Consider the following 21,359-nt stretch of genomic DNA (forward strand, 5'->3'; position numbering starts at 1 on the left):
CCCGGCATATCCTGGCTGCCCTTTGCTGTAGAGCAGACATAGCAGAAGGAGGGAGCGATGGGATTTCTCATGCCTGGGTCGGTGGTTGGATCGGGAAGTTTGGTGCTGATGCGATGACAGGACCCTTTCCAGTAGCCTGCTGGCTCCCTGATCGTCCACTTGAGTCACATGTACAACAGTGGACATTGTGCTGGGCCCAACCAGAAGTAGAATATGGTGGGTTTGACTGAGTGGGGCCCCGGGAATGGGGATGGGGCACCCCCACAGCCCGCGGTCTCCTGCTGGGCTCTGAAGGCCTGTGTTGTGGAAGAAGCCATTCAGTTTGTCTGGCGTTGGGTGAGCTTGTCCTGAGCAGCACCTGTGCTTAGACGTGAAGGTGTAGCCACTGCATGGGCGGCTCCATGTAAGCTGTCTGCTGACCGTTGCCATCAGCTGTCCTTCAAAGCCCTGGGTGCTTTCAGGGAGGCCTATGTAATTTTTCTAGCCACCCCAATTTAGGAAGAGCCATTCTTTGCCACTTGAACATGGTATTTTTTTTTGTGTTGTGGTATCAATCAAGAAAGTGACTTCATTGATTCCTAGAGTACACATACTTTATTTCTGTTTCTCTCTTTGTTTTTGGTTGGTTGATCCTGTTCACCCATTAGCTGGCATTTGTTGAGCACCTACTACATGCGAGACACTGCAGCAATGCTGAGATGCACAAAGTCCCTGATGAAGTGGGGTCTAGGGGACTCTTGAGCGCCCTACTCTAGGGGGTGTGGCCTCCCTGTCTGATGTCTGCATTTTCATCTCCAAACAATAATTTTGAATGAATACTTTGAGATATTTTCTAGCTCTGGTACTCAATGTTTCTGTTCTGTGTTCGGGTGACAACTTGAGGAATTCATGGCAGATTCCTTTCTTCGGTGCAGATTCCTGTCTGTCCCCATCTGATGTGGCCCTGCTGACTTCTGCCTCTCCCTGTTCTACCCACCAGCCATGCTGGCCTTCTGTCCCTGCTGAGCCAGGCCTGGCCACCTGAGACCCCTGCATCAGGCCTTCTCTTTCCCTGGAAGGTCTGCACCTTGCCCATGTGCTGCCCACCTTCTCAGGAAGGCCGTTCCCACCATGCCGTCAGATTGCCCCGTACCTCTGTCACCCTCGGATAAACCACCAAGTTCTGTTTTCTTTATGACCTGAAAGAACTTGTTTGTTCTTGGCTCTCTCCCCGAGTAGGACAAATATTTATTGAGTAGCTATTGTATGCCAGGCACTATTTCATACACTGGGAAATAGCAGTTAAAAAAAAAGAATACAGTGTCCCTTACATTCCAGGGCCCAGAGGACAAAAAACTAGCCATAAGCAAGAACAGATTCTCTCTTGCACAAGTGTACTCACATTCTGCCAGTGATAAGAACCATCATCAGATGAGAGAAAAGGGTATGATCGGGCTGCTGGTTTAGATGTGGTGTGGTCTCCTTGGAAGAGGTGACATTCAGCAGAGACTTGAGTGAAGGCAGGGTGTGGGTCCCAAGTGCGATTCCCGGGGGGCAGGACTTTGTTGCTCATGGGAATCAAATTTCGTACTCAGGTCTTCCGTCCATCTGAGGTTTACCTGAGAAGGGGTGTGAGGTAGGGGTCTGTTTTATTTTTCTGTGTTGCCAAGCAGTTTCCCCTCCATGTAGCTTTGCCCTGTGATGGTCCTGTGTTTCCAGGACCTGTTCAACGTCCTGGTCTCTGCAGCCTAATGTGAAAAGTCACCTTGTCTTCATTTCTCGGTCACTCCTGGATTCTAATACTGTGACTCTTCCGCACATTCTTCTGCAAGGTCCTCCTGCTCTTTATTCTACCGTTTTCCAGTTCCATGAATAGTCTCTTGGTTGAAATTGCTTCAAGTTTACTCTCATTTGGGGGGCCATCCAGCCCTTTGAGTCGAGGTCTTCTATTGGTGAACATGGTTCATTGCTCTGTATCTTTCCATCGACTTTAACACCTGTCGGTACAGTTTTGTAATTGTTTCCTAAAGGTAGCCTTTGTTGTATGTTGTAATGTTATTTTGTCATAACCACAATTGAAGATGATTATTGATTTTTTATGGCAGCTAAGGATAAATCGGAGAAGATATTTGCACTGGCATTCGTGAAGCTGATGAGGTACGACGGGACCACCTTGAGAGATGGGGAACACGATCTGATCGTCTACAAGGTAGGCTGTTCTGCCCCTGTTGTGTGGTGCACGTTGACTCTCAGTCCTCTCTGGCTTCCTGACCCACATCTGCTCCCGTTAGGAGAAAGCAGCTGGCTAGCTACATGTCACTATGTATGTGAGCGTTTCTGATGACCAGCCCTTTGATTGTCCTCGTGAGGGAAGCTGATGGCAACACCTTAAGTGCTATATAAAAAGGCTGCAGAGATGAACTGATCTGTGGGAACAAGGGACATTATTAAAATACGTCGCGGAGCACCACCATCTAGCATCAGATGTGGGGTTAGGAGGGCTAAGGGTAATAACCCTGGGCAAAGCCCGCGCTTGGCTGTCTCAGGGCCGTCTGACATGCTGTGTAACGAAACCCGCAGGCCGAGGCCAAGAAACTGGAAGATGCGGCGACATACTTGAGCCTGCCCTCCACGAAAGCAGAGCTGGAGGAGAAGGGCCACTCGGCCACGGGGAAGAGCATGCAGAGTCTGGGGAGTTGCACCATCAGCAAGGACTCCTTCCAGATCTCCACGCTGGTGTGCTCCACCAAGCTGACCCAGAATGGTGAGTTGGGGAAGGAGGACTCCCCAGGATCTTTCCTCTTCAGCCCTAGTCGTTTCCCGCCTGCTTGTGGAGCGGAGGCGTTTCCTGTTGGTGTGTGTGCGTCATTCACTCCAACCTCGGCAGTGACCCGCATGGACGTTGGTGCACTGGAAAGAAGAGGGGGCATCCATCATGATTTAAAATTCACACTCCTATTTTGGTCCAAGGTTTGCCTTTGTGGGAGACGAAGCAGTGGACTGACTCCTTAGAATGCTTTTCAGCCAGAGGAAGGGAGCATGGCACAAGGAAAATGAAAGAGATCTGGAGTCCAAACAAAGACCCGCGATTGAGCCCTGTCCTAGGCCAGCCCTGGAAATGACCTTGAACAGTGTCCTCTGAACTTGGTCTGTAGACGGGGAGTAATTCCGGCCTTCAAGGCTGTCTGAGGGGTGCCTGAGTGGCAGGATACTGGGGCCCACCCTCTTTGTATCTTTCCCTGTCTCAGCTACTCATCAAGATAATTCCCAGTTATTGTTCTTTTAAAAAGTTGGTTTTCTGGTCCCACTTACGATGTGAGATAAGGCACCTTTGTTGACTCACACACACAGAGCTCAGCCTAACACAGCAGATCACTCATCAGCTGGTGCCTGGTGTCCCTGGGCTGGGGCGCTGGACTGCTCAGAGTTGATTACCACCACTCCCAGCCTCCCCAGCAGCACCGCCATCGTCCGGGGTGCTTCGTATTCAGAGCACACGGGCGTTGTTGTTGCCACTGTGTGGAGGAGGGAGAGACTCCTGTGCACAAATCTTTCATTTAAAAATTGCATCCCCTTAATGTGACCATATCACAGCCGTGCAGAGGGACTTTATGCTCTCTTGAAACTGAGCCTGAAAATCCAATTTTTTCCTTCTAACTGCCCGATATGGATTGTGATTATTAATGCCGTTGCTATCAGGCATTGCATCTCTGGGGTTGTCTGTCAATCACGGCAGTAGTTCTGGATTTGTAAGGGGGACAGGCATCCTTTGGACCTTAATGGGATTAACATGGGACAAAAGTTAAACCCCTCAGGTGGAGTCTGGACACTGTGGTGGAGGTGTCGGGGTGTCCTGCAGGTTGGGCACGCCAGCCGTGTGTCACATGCTTGTCAGGCTTCCTGCCCTGGGCTCTTTTTCTCTGGCTTGGAGTTAATGTTTGCAGAAATGCTTTCCTACCATTGGCCTCATGAGGAAGCCTCTTGGGGTGTGGGGCAGTAGGTCACTCCAAACGCTTCCTGGCTGTTTGACTGGGACTGGAAGTAGACACTTTAAGGCCACTTAGATACATTTGGGTACAAATGTTTTAAGGCCATTTGGATGCATTTTTCTAAGGTCACTCATGTTTTGCCTGAAGTATTTTAAAGTGTTCTCGCTGGTGACTGTGCAGGAATCCTCAAGAGCAAATAAAAAGCCTCACCTGAGGATTAGATCTGAGCAGGCTGTCTCAGGATGGGAGTGCATAGAGGGCTTTCAGGCTTGGTCTCAGGGAACCTATGGTCAACAGTGCTGGCCCCATAACAACAAATGTTGTCTTCTGGATGTGACCCAATAGTCCTTCTGTGCCTGAAGACTACAGCATTGGCACCTCATTTCACCCAGTGCAAATGTGGCATCTCCAGTGGGTTGCCAACCCATGTATATGTTACTTTGGGTTTTCAGTAGGTCCTGGACGAGTGAGCTGCTGTGTATTGCCATCATTACTGTGCAGAAAGCCACCGTCTTACGCCTGGGTCATGTTCCAAAAGGATATTTGTTATTTGCAGCTTGAATAGATTTTCCTCCTAAGACAATGTTCTGAGTAGCACAGGGAACCCCCGTGTCCCTGGACAGGGCCTGGGAACCAGGAGATCTCCCAGGGCATGGCGTTCATCCCTCCTTTCACCTTCAGGCTCCTTGAATCTCACGGCTGCAGGGTGATTCCCTCCCTGGAACTGAGGGAGAGGGCGCCCTGGACCTGGCAGCAGCTGTTGCGGGCAACAAGGAAATTCCGTTGTGATGCTGCTCGCGGGAGCAGAGGGGGAGTCTCATGGCTTTCATTTCACACCAGCATCGATGCCCCTCCGTGGGATGGTGGCATGACAGGTGTGTACAAGACGGAGTTGCCCCAGTTGGCGCCTGAGCCGCGAGTCCCAGGTTCTCCCTTGAGGGAGTCGTTTTTCTGAAGCCATGATTTGTGACCGCGACGTTCAAGCAGTAGCTGAATATTCAACGAGGTTTGTGTTAAATACCGCTGTCCTCTGCATCATGCTGGCCGCCGTCGGAGATATGAGAAGAAGTGTGAGGTGGTTCCTCTGCTCGGTTAGCTTACTGTGTAAATAGAGGGAAAAGATGATGAAGTCCCAGGAATAAGGCATGGAGGAGGAAGAGCCTCATGGGACTTGGTGGCCCTTGGGGACTGGCAGCTCTGCTTTCTTCCTCCTCTGAGGTGATCTACTAATAAGCCCAGTTGCACTTTTTCTCCAGTTTGCAGTACGGAGGTAGAGCCCAGCTCACCTGCTGCCAGCTTCCCATGAATAGGATCAGATTATGATTTGGACTCCACTGAAAACTGGTTGTCACTTGTGAGGTGGCAGTCGCCTTTAACCTTGGGACCAGGAGCATGCCAGGGCAGGCTGAAGCCTTTCCCATGACTTCAGTTTCACTTAGAAATTGAAACATGTGAACTTTCATGATGAATGAATCCGTTTCCAGTTCCAGATCACGCCGTTGTCAGTATGTTGTGCCGGGGTGGGCTGTTTCTTACACTGACTGTGTCTGCTCACTCTACAGCAGTCCTGCGAAGTTTTGCAACATCGTTCCCGTTGTTCAGATGAGAAAGCAGGGGAAGCTAACTTTAGCACAGGGTCCTGTGCTTGCTGCCTTCAAGCCCAGGCATATGTATTGCATGGAGAATGTGGGGCTGCCCACTGTTGGTTTCAATTCTGTCCTCTGCCAGCTATAATTGCAGTGAGGTCAAATAAATGAAATATTTTTTTCTTTTCAGTATTAACTAAAAGTTTTTGTTTTGTTTTTAATGGTTATACTTTTTATAGCTGAAGTTGGTTCCTGATGAACATAAATTAGATGCACTTGGCTAACTGCATTTCTTTCAAGTAATGGGACATTAGTAAAACTCCTCACGACAACGTATAAGCCGAGGTCCTTTCCTAGAGAGGCTGTGGGTTCTGTCTTTCCACGTTAGAGTACATCTTGTGTCTTAAACAAAATCCTTTAAACTTAAAAAATTCTTTAAGACCTTATAAATCAGCATATGTAATCCTTGATTTTTCTGTTGAAAAGGCTGAGGGGGCCCGATGTAAACAAAATCACAACAGTTAGGACAGCGAGCAGCTCCAGAAGCCAAGCAGGAAGCTCAGCTCCTAGTGGTCTCAGTAGCACAGGGTTGTTGTAGCTCCAAGGTCCTTGTGGGATGGTGGCTTTGCAGTTTTAGTGTCTGAATTTGTATGAATTATTTTATATCAATTTATCTAAAAAGAATTAAATAAATAAATAAAAAGAAAGCCTAAAGGCTTTTCTCCAATGGAGAAATCCACTTGGCAGGAGCTACCAGGTAGCACCTTCCAGGTGGGCAGCCTCCTCCAGGTCCTGTGGCCCCTGCAGCTGCCTTCCTGAAGGTCCAGAGGTCAGTCTTTTCAGGCTCCCAAATGCGTCCTTACAGCTTCTACCCGGAAGCCACCCCATGGTAAATGTAGATGGAAATAGACTCAGTGTGTTGCTGCAAAGCAGGCGAACCTTTTGAAATAGGGTTGATTTTTCTATTAAAATTTAACGGGGACCCTGGTCTGCTGTGGCGTGGGACGCAAGGGGGATGAGGCCATTGCTGGGTGCAGAGCTGACTGTCTCTCTGCTTGCAGTGGGCCTCCTGGGCTTGCTGAAGTGGCGCTCCAACACCAGCCTGCTGCAGCAGAACCTCCGGCAGCTCATGAAGGTGGACGGCGGTGAAGTGGTGAAGGTAACGTGGGCCCTGCCTAGGGACTTCACTGATGGATGGAGGCGCTGACCCCATGGCCGCATAGGGTTCTGGGTATAATCCTGTTCACTCGCAGTGCACCCCCTCCGAACGGGCAGAGTGTGCTGGGATCCTCGTGTGGGAGGCTGCAAGGTCAGCCTGGAGTTTTCTGTGGCCAGTCTCCTGGGTTCCATTTCCTCCTCTCATGGGTCCTGTGCAGTGCTGGCCACAGCTGCGTGGCCTCTTCAAGTCCCACTTTCACTAACGTGAGGTGGAATCATGGTAGTGTCTTGTCTGGGGGATTGTCGAGAGATCTGACAGCCCACATCTGGCATGCTGGGATATGCTGTGCCCATCGTGACCTGTAACCCTGACCCACACCTCCTCCAAGTCCTTCATCTGAGGCCTGGTGACCGTGTGGTGCGGCACCCAGCACAGCGCCGAGTCTACCTTGCTCATTTTATCATTTTCTTCCTTATGACCTTGGACTGTTCCTCACCTCACACATCAGCTCTGGGGGTGTGTTGGGTACGGCCATTTCCTCTGGCCTTCTTTGCTCAGTGTCTGAGATCTGGCACTGGGATGGAGTGGGGTGATACAAGATCCCTTTGATCACTCAGATCCTGGATTCTTGTTCTGTGATTGTTCATGGTGCTGGTATGTCTACCAGGATAGGGTGCTTCTTCTCTCATGCACCACACCGAGGTGCTTGAACGATTTTCCTTGCATGTGAGGAAATGCACTATTATTTCCAGTGTGCTTTGGGTGGATCAGGGACATTACCTGCTCACCAGCATGCAGCGTGTCCTGAGAAAGGTCTCTGCAGCGACGTCTGTATATTCCTCACCCTCCATGAGAAGTGCCAGGGAAGGGAGCCTGCCTTATCTCTGCAAAATTAATTACTTAAAATGGCCTTAATTAACCAGCAGTGTGCTTAACTTCAGAACGAATTAATCTGGTTGCACGACTTTCCTAAATTCCTTGTATAACAATTCAAACATATCCTTGCTAATCTTACAAATTTTAATCATCTTCTCAGTCCTAGCCCTCTACCAATGGCGTGGACAATGTTAATTGCATTTTAAACTTCTCCGGGTTCTATAAATTCCCCAGTTCAAATGGAAACGGGGTGAGTACGTGAATGTACTTTAGAAGACACACAGCTAATGAAATTTTGTCCTCTTTCATTTTAAGTCTCCGTGTCACATCAGGAATTCTCTGTACTTTTGTTGACCTTTTGTGGCTTACCAGGAAAAATGTAGAATCCTCTTATCCTATTCCCCACCCCTGGGTCCTGTCACCTCTGCCTGTTGATCCCTGGGAAGGATTTCCCCATCTCTCCCACCTTCCTGTGCACACGGGTACCCCGGTGGCCTTCTCACCTCACCTACTGACTTGGTCTTCTACCTTTGCTGGCTTGTCCTACAATCTTCTGTGTGCCCATAGAGGTGACCTGAGTGTCCAGGCCACTGGCTGTTGATGGCCAGGGCTTAGGAATTCTCTGGCTGTTCAGGGATCCTTTGGCTTCACTTAGGGACACTGGCTGGTCATGGGTTCGGTTCCGTCTGTTGGAGGCCTCCTTTCTGTATATTTATAACTGATCCTGGAGAGAGGGCCTTCTCTGATAGATTGAGGAAGGTTTTATATATTTAGTTGAAACAATGGTCTCCCATTCCCACTGGAGAGTGAAAATGGTGGTTTTGTTTCTCCAGCAGGTGGTCTCAGAGACAGGGAGGGGTGCCTGCAGAAGCCGTCTTCTGGCTCCACATGGGGACCTCCTTGCTCGGCTCATCCCTGACCACAGGTCTCTGCAGCCATGTGAGAGAGGCTCCACTCTCTCCACTGCTGTTTCTGGGCTACTGAGCAGGTCACTGGTCTGGGTGGGACTGGCTGGCCTCCTTTGGGGTTTGCAAGAACCAGCGAGCCAGGGCTTGGTACCTGGAAACCGGTTGGCAGAACATTAGGTTGTTAGCAGATGGTGACCAGATTTGACCTTGGTGAGGAGTTACACTCTGGAAATAATGGGAAATGCTACGGGGTAATAAGGTGGTGCAAACCCAGATGATCTGAGAGTTTCTCGAGCCCTTGTTGTCTAGAATAGAGAGCCTTTGGGTCAGGGTGGTTTTATTCTCTGCCATTTGTATGTGACGTGTTCTGGTATAACCTGGGGGCTGGGCAGCACAGTGGAGTACGGTGAAGACTCGGGCCTAGGTGAGTCTGGGATCTCCTGCTGGGCATGGGGGCTGTCCTCCTTCCCAGAGGAGAGCTGTGAGGCTTCTGCCTCTGTGGCCGGTTCCACCAAACAAGTTTGTTTCCTGATCTCAGGCTGTGACACTTTGAGACCCTCTGTGTGGTCTGGAAGGACCTCTGATACTGGCATAGGCTGGACCATTTAGGAGAATCCAGACCCCATGTGATTCAGCCACCCTTTGATGTTCTTGCTATGGAGCTACCTTACGCCCTCTTCCTTGTTAAAAGTGATGGTTTAATCAAGGTTATATTCATAGACCGTAAAATCCACCCCTTATTCTGTCCAGGTCCATAGTTGCTGGTGTAGTGTGCAGTCACTACCACTGTTTTTTTTTTTATCTTTAATTAAAAAATTAGGGTAAAATATGCAAAACAAAATTCATTGGCAGTATAATTTTTAAAAAATTTTAAAAAACTAATTAATCAATTAATTTGTTCTAATTTGTTATACATGATAGCAGAATGCATTTCAATTCATACACATATGGAGCACAGTTTTTCATTTCTTTGGTTGTACACAAAGTAGAGTCACACCATTCACATCTTCATACATGTACTAGGGTAATGATGTCCATCTCATTCCACAATCTTTCCTACCCATTTTCCCCCTCCCTTCTCTTTACCCTATCCAAAGTTCCTCCATTCATTCCTTCCCCCCCCCCCATTATGGATCAGCATCCACTTATTAGAGAAAACATTTGGCCTTTGGTTTTTTGGGATTGGCTTAAGTCACTTAGCATGATATTCTCCAACTCCATCCATTTACCTGCAAATGCCATAATTTTATTCTCTTTTAATGCTGAGTAATATTCCATTGTGTACATATACCACAGTTTCTTTATCCATTCATCTATTGAAGGGCATCTAGGTTGGTTCCAAAATTAAGCCATTGTGAATTGTGCTGCTATAAACATTGATGTGGCTGTGTCACTGTAGTATGCTAATTTTAAGTCCTTTGGGTATAGACCAAGGAGTGGGATAGCTGGGTCAAATGGTGGTTCCATTTCAAGTTTTCAAAGGAGTCTCCATACTGCTTTCCAGAGTGGTTGTACCAATTTGCAGTCCCACCAACAATGAGGGGCCTTTTCCCCCACATCCTCCCAACAATGATTGTTGTTTGTATTCTTAATAGCTGTCATTCTGACTAGAGTGAGATGGAATCTTAGAGTAGTTTTGATTTGCATTTCTCTAATTGCTTGAGATGTTGAACATTTTTTCGTATATTTGTTGATTGATGTATATCATGTTCTGAGAAGTGTCTGTTCAGTTCCTTAGCTCATTTATTGATTGGGTTATTTGGTTTTTTGGTGTTAAGTTTTTTGAGTTCTTTATATAGCTTGGAGATAGTGCTCTATCTGCTGTGCATGTGGTACAAATTTGCTCCCATTCTGTAGGCTCTCTCTTCACCTCACTGATTGTTTCTTTTGCTGAGAAAAAACTTGAATTTGAATCCATCCCATTTATTGGTTATTGATTTCAGCTCTTGCTCTATAGGAGTCTTATTAAGGAAGTTGGGGTCTAATCTGACATGATGAAAAATACTTGTAGAACTAATAAATGAATTTAGCAAAGTAGCAGGATATAAAATCAACACCCATAAATCAAAGGCATTTCTGTACATCAGTAATGAATCCTCTGAAAGAGAAGCTAGGAAAACTACCCCGTTTACAATAGCATCAAAAAATAAATAAATACAATACTTGAGAATCAACTTAAGAAAAGAGGTGAAAGGCCTCTACAATGAAAACTACAGAACACTAAAAAAGAAATTAAAGAAGATCTTAGAAGATGGAAAGATCTCGTTTGCTTTTAGATAGGCAGAATTAATATTTTCAAAATGACCATACTGCCAAAAGCACTATACAGATTTAATGAAATTCCAATCAAAATCCCAATGACATTCCTCATAGAAATATAAAACGCAATCATGAAATTCTTCTGGAAAAGTAAGAGGCCCAGAATAGCTAACACAATCCTTAGCAGGAAGAGTGAAGCAGGTGGCATCACTACGCCAGACCTTAAGCTATACTCCATATCCTGTTCATTCCTTTGCCTGGCCAGTCCCACTCCGTGGCGTGCTGCCTGTGCTAGGACCCACCACCAGGAGCCCACCCCTCCAGTCCATCCTACCCTCCCTCACGGGAGCAGGGGGAGGGCCTGGCTCCTTCTGCTGTGCTCACCCTGGAAGCCTCGTTTTTCCTAACTCCCGGTGCCTCTGTTCTGCAGGGTCCTGTTCTTGGTGAATTTTAGTAGACTAGAATTGATGGGCTCTGGTTGGAGGTGTGTCTCTGGCCCACTGCTGGGGACATCAGCTTCGGAATCACACTCCTCTTCTGTCCTCGGGCGTTCTGCCTGGTGGAAGGCCCTTTCTGTTCTCAGCAGGACCTGACCCCATGTGGCTTCATCCCTCGCTGGCTCATGTCCTGCACTTAGTGTGTGCAGACAGATCAGATCCTTCTTCCTGGAGTAGCTACCCAGTACTTGGTCACCAGCTTTATGGGAACCGGACTGAGGGCGGGGAGGGTTCCGGGCTGGGTTGGGGTGGGGTCTGCAGCTCTGGCCCCGCTCTGCTTCCCTCGGGTGACGTGTCCGCTTGGGATTCACTCCCGAGGTTTATTCCTTGAGCATCTAATGGCTGAAAATCCATGGTCGTTAGGTGCTTTATGGGCAGCCCTGGGGCCAGGTGGGTGTTTGGGGTCTTACCAGAGGCAGTGGGGTTCTAGTTTGGGGGACCGGGTGCCATGACGGTCTCCCCTGAGCTCTTGTGTCTGTGCAGTTCCTGCAGGACACCCTGGATGCCCTCTTCAACATCATGATGGAGAACTCGGAGAGTGAGACTTTCGACACCCTGGTGTTTGATGCTCTGGTAAGGGGCCTTCCCTTCCCTGCTGGGGCTTTTCCTGGTGCGGCCTGGGGCGGGTGGGGGAGCTGCCCACTGTCCCCTCAAAGCAGGACTTGTGAATCAGGTCAAAGGGGAGGCATTGGCAGGCGGAAATTGCCTTTCCATGTGGAACTGTAGTTATGCACGTGCCTTGTCGGGTGGGAAGATATGAAGGGGGACTGGCTTCTGCCTGGAAATGTCATAGTCCATTTCCTCTCATAGACCTGCCAGATGAAGGCTCCGGAATGGTTATCATCATGTTGTGAACGAAAATATTGTTGATTAATTTGACAGGTTTTTATCATTGGACTAATTGCTGATAGAAAGTTCCAGCATTTTAACCCTGTTTTGGAGACCTACATTAAGAAACACTTCAGCGCGACACTGGCCTACACGTGAGTTCTTTCATTTGTTCTAAAACCAGCACTTCTCTTTCTTGAATGGTTAATATTTAGAGTCTTTTTTTTGTATGACTTTTGGCTGTGACTGTACATTTCCCTCTTTAAAACCTTGAACTCACTGGGATAATTTTTATTAACTGTTTCCCTCTTAACAGACCTGACAATCTTGTTGAAAGAGATACGTGATAAATTATCCTAACATTCTGGAATGAATTCTGTTCTCCTCCCTACTTTCCGTTTATCTTTGGAGATTTCTGTTCATGTTCGATGAGGCTGATCTGTGGGTGCAGAGCGTCTGCCACACTTCAGGTCCCCAGCAGGCACTAGAGTTCATGGGTGCACTCCTGTTGGGAGGTGGCTGGTCCTGTGGTGTGCATACAATGCGGTTTGTTCTCTTAGTGTATCTCCTTGCCTTCCCTGTGGCTCCACAACACTCAGCTCTAACTGACTTGTATTCTTGGTACACACCCAGTGTCCCAAAGGTACCTGAGAGAACGGCAGCACACCTGGGCTGTACCTGGGCCTCGAGGTTGACAGTGTAGTCTTGGAGTCCGGCTACACTCTGTCACTTAGAAGCTCTGTGATCTTGGGCAAGTTGACCACCCTCTCTGGTTTTCAGCCTTCTTGTCTGTGGAAGAGGACATGGCTATAGAGTTGTTTGAGAATTTTAATGGGTTATTACATGTAGAGTGTTTGGGAAAATCCCTGATGCTTAGAAAGCAGTAAGCAGTTGTTGGGTTTCATTATCATTAGAGTTATTATGGTGTGTGACTTGCTTTCTCCTGGTGGGATTTATTGGCATTTCTTCTAAGTTTGTATTGTGCAGGTTGCAGTGAAAATAAAGATTCACAACATTTCTTTAAGAACAGAATCACTGGAAATAATTCTTTCTAGTGTCCACAGATTTGAGTCCCAGATCCCATCTGGGTTTTGAGTAGTTAAAATCTGTACTCTCTGCCTGTGTGTAGCCTCAAGCTCAAGGTCACACATGGGGTTCTGCCTCCAGAAGCTGGCTGGTGACCACCTGGTCCTGTGCCTAGACCTTTCCTGTCCTGCCTCGCCTGCATCTTTATTGCAGGCTGGTGGGTGGAGCCGCCAGGTGGGCAGAGAGATGCAAAATGACCTCAAGCGTGTAGAGCAAGCTGCGACCTGTCTTTTATGAGTCTTTGGCTAATAAATTTTTGTTTAAAACGTTTTGTTCGCTCAGTGGAGATGGCAGTTTGTTTTCGTGATGAGTAGCTCTTCACAGACCTCAGGGGATGGAGGTTGAGTGGCGTCTTCTCACTGTGGCTGCTGAGACCTGACCCTGCACGTTCGTGGCTGTGACCGGGGTTGCTGTGAGTGTGAGATGATGTCCATGTGTGGCTGCCATCCTGATTCTCCTTGTCTGAAGTGGCCAGACAGCTCTCTTCGGATTAGACTTTGCACTTTAATTTCAGAAAAGGACAGCAAGGACGAGCCGGGCACAGGGTCCGCCCTTGCTGGCACCAGCCTCTCTGTGCTGTGCTGTTGGGGGAGGGGTGCTCTCATGTTCCCAGCCAGAAAAATGAAAATGGGGGAGTTCTGGCAACTTGCTCAATGGGAGACACATAACAAAGGACCATTTTATCTGTCATCTCTGCTGGGACTGAGATAAGAACCAACAATAAAAAATTAAAAAAAAAAAAAAAAAGAATCAGTACCCTCCCATTCAGTCTCTGCAAATGCAGCAAGGGCCCAGCTTTATTTTGGAAAATAAGTATTCTTATCATGTTTTGATCAACTATCCAGCTCAGGTGGGTTCTCAGCAATTGGAACATGAGTATTTATACCTTGAGATACCAGAGGAGTCAGTATTGATCTCACAGTTCTAACCAAATCAGGGAGCACTGCCTTCTACAGAGTCTCCTTCCTTCGGTAAATGTTGTGAGAGTTCTTCCCATTTTTTCCTCTGCCAGAGAAGAAATGAAGGGTTTGGGCAATGGGAATGACTGTTTTTGCACCCTGCATAGGTAGCTCTCGGAGGCCAGTCATCATGGAAGTGACCAGCTCTGGTCCACGTGAAAGGGAGGGAGGTGTTAGCTTTGGGGACTGTCCTACAACGTAACCAGCACCACCGGTCTCCTTTCTGTCCACTGAGCCGTGTCTCATGGAGTTGCTGCCGGCTTCTCACTGACAGAATGGATGCTCCCTTTGATCTGAAGCTGCGTGCTCCCTCCAGGGGGCTTGATCTTTGTGTACCTGTGAGATGGCCTGGCAGAATTATTTTCTGGTTCTGGGTTGTTCTCTTTGTGAGTCATTATTGTTTTTTCATTCCTTTCTTTGATTAATTTGTTGGAAGAATTCCCAAAGTGTGTACTATGAATTCTTTTTTTTATTTTTAGAGGTGATATTAATGGGGTGAAAGGAAAGGTACCCTCACGTTTGGGAACATAATTTAAAAGGAGTAAAACAGACCTCATGCCAGGACTTGAGATAGGCCTGTGCATCTGGGGCCTCTAGGAGATGCGGATGTGAAGTTGCTCTTGCAGTGGGTGGGCCTTGGCTCTGGACCCCAGAGTGAAGAATGCCGCACACTCAGATCCCAGTGGCAGGCTCCTCCGGGAAGTTAGCTTCTTCACTGGAGTTCAAGGACCTGAGCAGTGTTAGAAATGCCTTCACGTCTGCCCAGGCACCCAAAGGCTTTTTATTGTGACTTCTTAGTAAGGTGGCCTATGTGGCACTTGTGAGTCCTGATGCAGGTCTAGAGGAACAGGCTGGCAATGCTGGCTCAGAAGCTAACCAGAAAAGTTGTGTGCACCTGAGCAGACTCCTGTTGGGAGTGTGGTGGGTGCTTGGAAGCCACAGCGAGTTCTTGAGTATATGAAGTCTCCAGTCGCCACCTTTTTTGTTAATTTGGTTACATGGCTCTTCTCACTGGTCTTTGGGGAGGTCTGGCCCAGGCCAGCTGTGGGAAACCAAGGCCGCGCTGAAGCTCCTTTAGCAGTGCTTTCCTGAGTCAGAAGACGGTGCTTGGGAGTGGGCAGGTACTACTCTATTAGGGGCTAGTGGCAGTAAGACGTGTAGAAGTCTGAACTGGATTAAAATCTGCTTATTTCCACTACTGCCTTCATCAGTTGAAAATAAGCCACCCTCCTTGTAAAAAACATTTTTAAAGATTACATTGCGGAAAATGAAAGTCTCTGTGTGTAGCGCTGCTCGTTGAAGATAGCCACTGCGTCTGGGTTTATTCTCCATGGCCGTGTTGACATCATCACTGTGCGATGGTGTTTGCTTATTTACAAAATGTTATTTTTGCTTATTCAAAATTGAAAGGCTTCTTTTCATTGTTACAATGTGTATACGGGAAAACTCACTTGATGAGTTTGGACAGTTGTTTACATCTTTATGACCAATGCCCAAGACAAGATCTAAAACCATTGCCACTCCCCAGGGAGACCCCTCTGGCCCTCTGAGTCAGTCCCACCCATAGAAGCAGGTCCTCCCTGGTTTCTGTTCCCATGCATTGCTCTGCCTGCCCTGGGATTGGTGGTGGTGTGTGCTCCTTGTGTCCTGCCTCTTCCTTCCACGTGGTGCTTTGGAGGCCATCATTGCTTGATTCAGCTTTTCTGGTGGCTGTGCACCTGTCCAATGGGTGCGCTGCCCCAACTCGTGTGTCTGTCCTCCTGTGGCTGCAGGAGTGTGTCTTTCTGGATTTTGCTTATTGCAAATAAGGCTGCTGTGGACGGTCTGTCTGCTCTCTCTAGACATCGTTTTCATCCCCTGGGTGTGCACTTAGGACCAGGGTAGCGGGAGCAAAGGTGCTGTGTGGTTTACTCCACAAGGAGTTGCCCCTTGGTTCTCCACAATGCCTGTGCCATTTGTAATCCCCCCGCAATCCCTGGGCATTCCGTGCACAGTATATCCTCATCAGTATTTCCCATTGTCTGGCTTTTCATTTAGAGCCATTGTGAGGAGGACAAATTGCTATCTCTGTGATTTTCATTATTGGAAACCTGACGACTTAAGATAGTTAGTGCCTATTTATTTTTTATTTGCTAGTTTTGAGCGGATTGTTTACATCACCTTTTAATTTTTGATTCTTTTGCTTATCTTTTTAGTATTGATTTGTAAGAGATCTCTATATACACACATGCACATGTACATACACAGACAGAGATGGACAGACATGAATTTTGAACCCTTTTCCCTGATTGTGCCTTGATGATCCTTTTGGTGTCTTTTGATGAGCAGAAATTTGAAAATTTTTTTGAAGCCTGTTTTATCATTTTAAAAGACAATTATGGATTTCAGTTCCATGACTAAAATGTCTTTGCCTGACCGAAGGTACCATCAATACCTGTACTGTCCAATCTCACAGCACTGGACTCAGGAGCTACTTAAATAAAATTAGATTGAAAATCCATTTTCTTGATTGCACTAGGTCCATTTCAAGTGCCCCTTTGCCACATGTGGTGAACGGCTGCCACGTTGGACAGCTCAGTTACGGAGGATTCCCATAACTGCAGGAAGTTCTGTTGGCACCAAGGGAACATTAGTAGCTCTGTGCTTTTAGCTTGAAGTCTCAGTCAAGCAGAAAATGCATTTAATGAAAGTCAGCATCCATTTATGATCAAACCTCTTAGCAAAGTAGGAATGGATGGGAAATTCTTCAATCTGATAAAACAAAACAAAAATTGGACTGAAGTTGTAGCTGACCTCATACTGAAAGCTTCACTTTGACAGTCTTTCCCTTAAGTTTAGGATCAGAGCAAGGATGTCAGTTCTCTCTGTCTGTTTAGTATTATGCTGGGACTGTGCAATAAGGCAGGAAAACTAGCTAAAAGGGGGGAAAAAGCAATGAACTGAATCCTCACATAGTGTGATTATGCACATGCAGAATCCAGTGTGAGATAAGCCTCAGACCAAGCAAACAGAAAAATAATCACTAGAACTAGTAAGTGCAGGAAAGTTGAGCCACAAAACATAGTGTAATAGTTCCACAGGGTAAACGTAAGTCAACACATCACATTATATTCCTTAAGTGTTACGATTTTTTTATAAAAAATGCCAAGTTACATATCATAACAAAACATAACCCAAAAAGAACAATCAGTTTTGTGCGTACAAATAATTGGGAAATTAAATTAAAAGTATTGTGCTATTTACTCTCTACTATTGAAAAAATCATCAGATACCAGGGAACAAATTTCATAATAGATGGGTGAAACCTCTGCGCCCCCCCCCCCATTGTAAAACATTGCCTAGAGAAATTTAACGAGAACTAAATAAAGGTGCATACTATGTTCATGGATTAAAAAAAATCTCACTTGAATGTCCATTTTTTCCAAATTAATCTATATTTCACCACAATCCCATTCAAAATTCTAATATGCTTTTGTGAAAAATTGGTTAACTGATTTCAAAATTTATGTGAATATACAGAATGTCTAGACTACTCCAATAAATTTTTAAAAGATGAAACTGATTTCAAGACTTAACTATTTGCAGGAACACAAATCATGTGGTATTAGCATAAAAATGGCCAAAATATCAGTGGGAGAGAGTGCAGAATACAGGATGGACTCACAGTACACCTTCTGTCTGTGCCTTGTTTTCTTTTAACAGCATAGCAACGTAACTAGCCTTTCCCATGGTAGTGATGATGGAGTTTCCCCCTCCAGCCCCAACATCTGTATTTAACAGTGTGCAATATCCAATGTAGGATGTATCATAATTTATGTAAGCAGTCTTCAAATGGTGGACATGTGCACCGTTTATGTATTTTTATAGACAAGGCTGCAGTGAACATGATTTAATACATTTGTAATTGCTTTGGTATGGCAGATTATTAGCAATTGCTGTTGTCAAAAGATTTGACTATTTTTAATTGAAATGGATGTTGCTGATAGATATTGTATCATGTATTACCAGTTTTCCCTCTAAAACTGCTCCCTGTTTATTCTAGCAGCAGTGGTATGGCTTCCCCATATCTTGTCTATCCTAGGCAGAGTTTTACTTCTTATTATGTTATTTACTTGCTTTAGCAAAGCTGGGGATGGAACCCAGGGCCTGGCACATGCTTGTCTGGTGTCTCCCAGGTAGCCACACCCCAGTCTTGTTATCTTAATATCCATGTAGTTATTTATTAATAGAGTTGATTATTTTAAAAATATATTTCTCAACTTTTGCTTATTTAAATTAACCTTCTTTACATATCCTGAGGCTTTGACTAAATCTGTTTTCATTTGAATTTGCTAGTTTTTTGAAATTGAGCAAAATGGAAAAAATTCAATGCTTTTTCCTTTGTTTTTACTCAAACTTTTAAGAACTGTATCTATAAATTAAATGCTTAATTTATAAGGCTATGAATTACAGCCAAATTTCCAATGTATAATTTATTTTTATCAATTTTCTATAACAACATCTGTGGTTTGATGGAAAGTGTAAAAAGAATCCCGATTATTATTTTTTTGTGTGCTATAAACTGTCTAAACTGTCAAAAATAAGGTTCTTAATGTTTTCATGTTAGGAATTATTTTCAGCTCACAAGTTATTAATACAAGGACCATGGGAAGTGCAGTCATCATGCTTTTAAAGTTAATAATATGGGGGGGATTCTGTTATTAAATAATGTTAAAAACTGTTAAACATTATCCATCCATATGAAGTCATGTATCCACCCATGTTATTTTCATATATTGTTTGTACCTTTTTAATATGAATCTTAGATAATCCATTAAAAATTTACCAATGTTTCCTATTTGAAATTTGGCTTCTAAAGCTTTCGTTTTCAATGTAAGAACTCTGGTTTTTGAAAAATCTATGAAAATGAGGAGAGGTGGTGGAGTCGATTTCCAGTAACAAATACTGTTTATCGTGCCCTTTTTATTGTGGTGGAATACCCCATCGAGAACTTTACTCACCCAGTATAGAATGCACGGTCCCCCGCCCGCGCTGAGAGCCCGCGCTGGGCGTTAGTTCCAGACACTTCCAGAATATGTTTCTGGAAAAACAGTCGTGGCTGTTTCTCTGTGGTGAGGATCTTCTTGGTTTTGTCGTTTCGCCTTGTCTTCCTCATCTGCAGAGCAAGGTTAGCACCACTTCACTGAGTTACTGTGAAACTAAGTTAGATACACGAGCCGACTTAGAACCACAGCTTGAGGCCAGGAAGTGATTCTGAAGGGCTTAGACCTGGGTCCCCAAGAGGAGACTTCTGTGAGTCTGCACACACTGACGGGAGGAAACCAAGATGAAATAACAGGGAAGAATTAAGAGGTGTCCGTTCTCTGAACTTACCCTGCCATGTTTCCCCCCTCAACAGGAAGCTGACAAAGGTTTTGCGGAACTACGTGGACAGTGCCGAGAAGCCAGGAGTGAATGACCAGCTGTACAAAGCCATGAAAGCGCTCGAGTACATCTTCAAGTTCATCGTGCGCTCCCGGGTCCTGTTCAACCAGTAGGTGTCCTGAGAGGCCTCCTTTCCTTCTCCCGCCCTCTCCTGTCCCCTCTGTTCCCTTCCCCTCTTTTCCCTCCTTCCTCTCCCTGCTGTTAGCCTGGCAGAGCACCCATCATCAGGGAGCCAGGGTGGGGCGGCCCACACTGACCGCTGTGCCCCTGTGCGGTCCCTCGGGAGCTGGCCAGGGCGGCCAGGGGGCGTGCCGGCCGCTGTTGCTGCCTGCTGGAGGTGTTAATGACGCTCCCCATGTCCTGCTGGGTGCTAACCAGGGCTCTGGGCTTCTTCTCAGTATGTCTTTATATAGCAAACAGCCCCAGAAGAGCAAGCAAAGGGAAACAGGCAGCAGTAAGGAAAAGCCAAAACCAAGTGAAATCGCCTCACCCTGGAGACCCGGGGCTCCCTCCTCCCCTCTCCTCAGCCAGAATAGAGCTTCATTTCCAGGAAGATGCTCCTCACACGTCATTTGCAGGTGAAAGGACACTCAGGTGTTTCAGACCAGTGACATGGTTTTGTACCATCTGGGTGACCCGGATTGATTTTGAGCTTTAAAGTACATTGGGTCATGTGTGACTTTATTATTCTGTAGTATTAATATTTTATACATTAACATTTATTAAGAGCTGTGCTAAATAAGAGAGCTTTCTGTTGGCCCCACTGGGACCTTTCACTGTAGGATAGAAGCCATGTGGAAAGGGCTCGTGTGAGCGTTGGGTGTTGAAGTGAACGTGCTCTGAGTGCCGTTTTGGAGGTGACCTGCCATGAGCCGGGTTGGGGGATGTTGGTCATTGTGGTTTCAGGCTCGTCCTGTAGTGTGTTCTGCTCACAGAGATGGATTCATGGACCCACGTCCCTGTGAGTCAGAGAATACCCATTGCCTTTCAGAGCACAGCACTCATGCCTCATTATGAGTGAAAACGGGGTTGAAATGGGTCCCAGATCCGTACCTTCCTCTTTCCTCTTCATGTTGTCTTCATTTGCCTGAATCAGATGTGCCCGGAAGAGAGGGAGAGAATGCAAACCCCGGCTTGTGCTGGTCAGAGCCACAGCAGTTCATTACAGCAGTCACAGGAGGGAGGAAGCCCCAGGGATGGGGTCCAGGCCCGTCAGAGGACAGAGTGCCATTTCTGTGTAGAAAACCCACCCCAGGTTGGGTGGCATTGGCTTCTGTCCTTCACTAAGATCTGCAATAGGCTCGTTGACGTTGCTCATAGTGGCCAGGTATGACCCTTTCTGAGGACCCACGCTTTCTTTTATCCAAGGTCTAAGCTGCCAGCGATTTTCTCACTGGTGGGACTGAACAGTTCAAGGTCGTCTAGCCTGGGTTTTCCCATATTTTGTCTGATTTCATCTCAGTAAATTTAATTCTGAAAACGGACTTCTTGGCTTCCTCTGTTTTGCTTTTGTGTTTTTTTTTTTCTTGTGAATTTTAAACCCTTGGTTACTCTAAATCAAAATCTGTACTAAGTGGAAGGGTGAACTTGAAAGAAGGCATCAGTTGGGTCGTGTGGATTTTCTCATGTTTTGTTTGAAAACTTCTAACCTGGTGCCATTTGTGACCCCCCTGGTGTTGAGTCTGGGATTTGATGGTGTGTGTCTCTTCTTCAGACACACCGAGGATTTTGCTGTTCATTCGTAGTTAAAAGAAATGTATGTTGATGACCAGGGTTTTGTGCTGTCCTGGAAAGCGCTCAGGTCTTTTG

The 21,359-nt window shown here is 46.4% G+C and overlaps 1 protein-coding gene across 1 annotated transcript in view; it reads left to right on the forward strand.

Annotated features, from left to right (window-relative positions):
• The window catches only part of Dock1 (dedicator of cytokinesis 1), a gene marked incomplete at its 5' end in the record, with an annotated part of 406,458 nt that overhangs the window by 40,123 nt on the left and 344,976 nt on the right, over positions 1-21,359 (forward strand). Inside the window, 6 exons of the mRNA XM_048791454.1 lie at positions 2,085-2,188; positions 2,560-2,743; positions 6,616-6,713; positions 11,737-11,826; positions 12,136-12,236; positions 19,525-19,659. Coding sequence (XP_048647411.1) covers positions 2,085-2,188; positions 2,560-2,743; positions 6,616-6,713; positions 11,737-11,826; positions 12,136-12,236; positions 19,525-19,659 — 712 coding nt within the window. The remainder of the gene's footprint in view (positions 1-2,084; positions 2,189-2,559; positions 2,744-6,615; positions 6,714-11,736; positions 11,827-12,135; positions 12,237-19,524; positions 19,660-21,359) is intronic.

This window comes from Marmota marmota, unplaced genomic scaffold, assembly GCF_001458135.2.
Source record: "Marmota marmota marmota unplaced genomic scaffold, marMar, whole genome shotgun sequence".
NCBI classification, from domain to species: domain Eukaryota; kingdom Metazoa; phylum Chordata; class Mammalia; order Rodentia; family Sciuridae; genus Marmota; species Marmota marmota.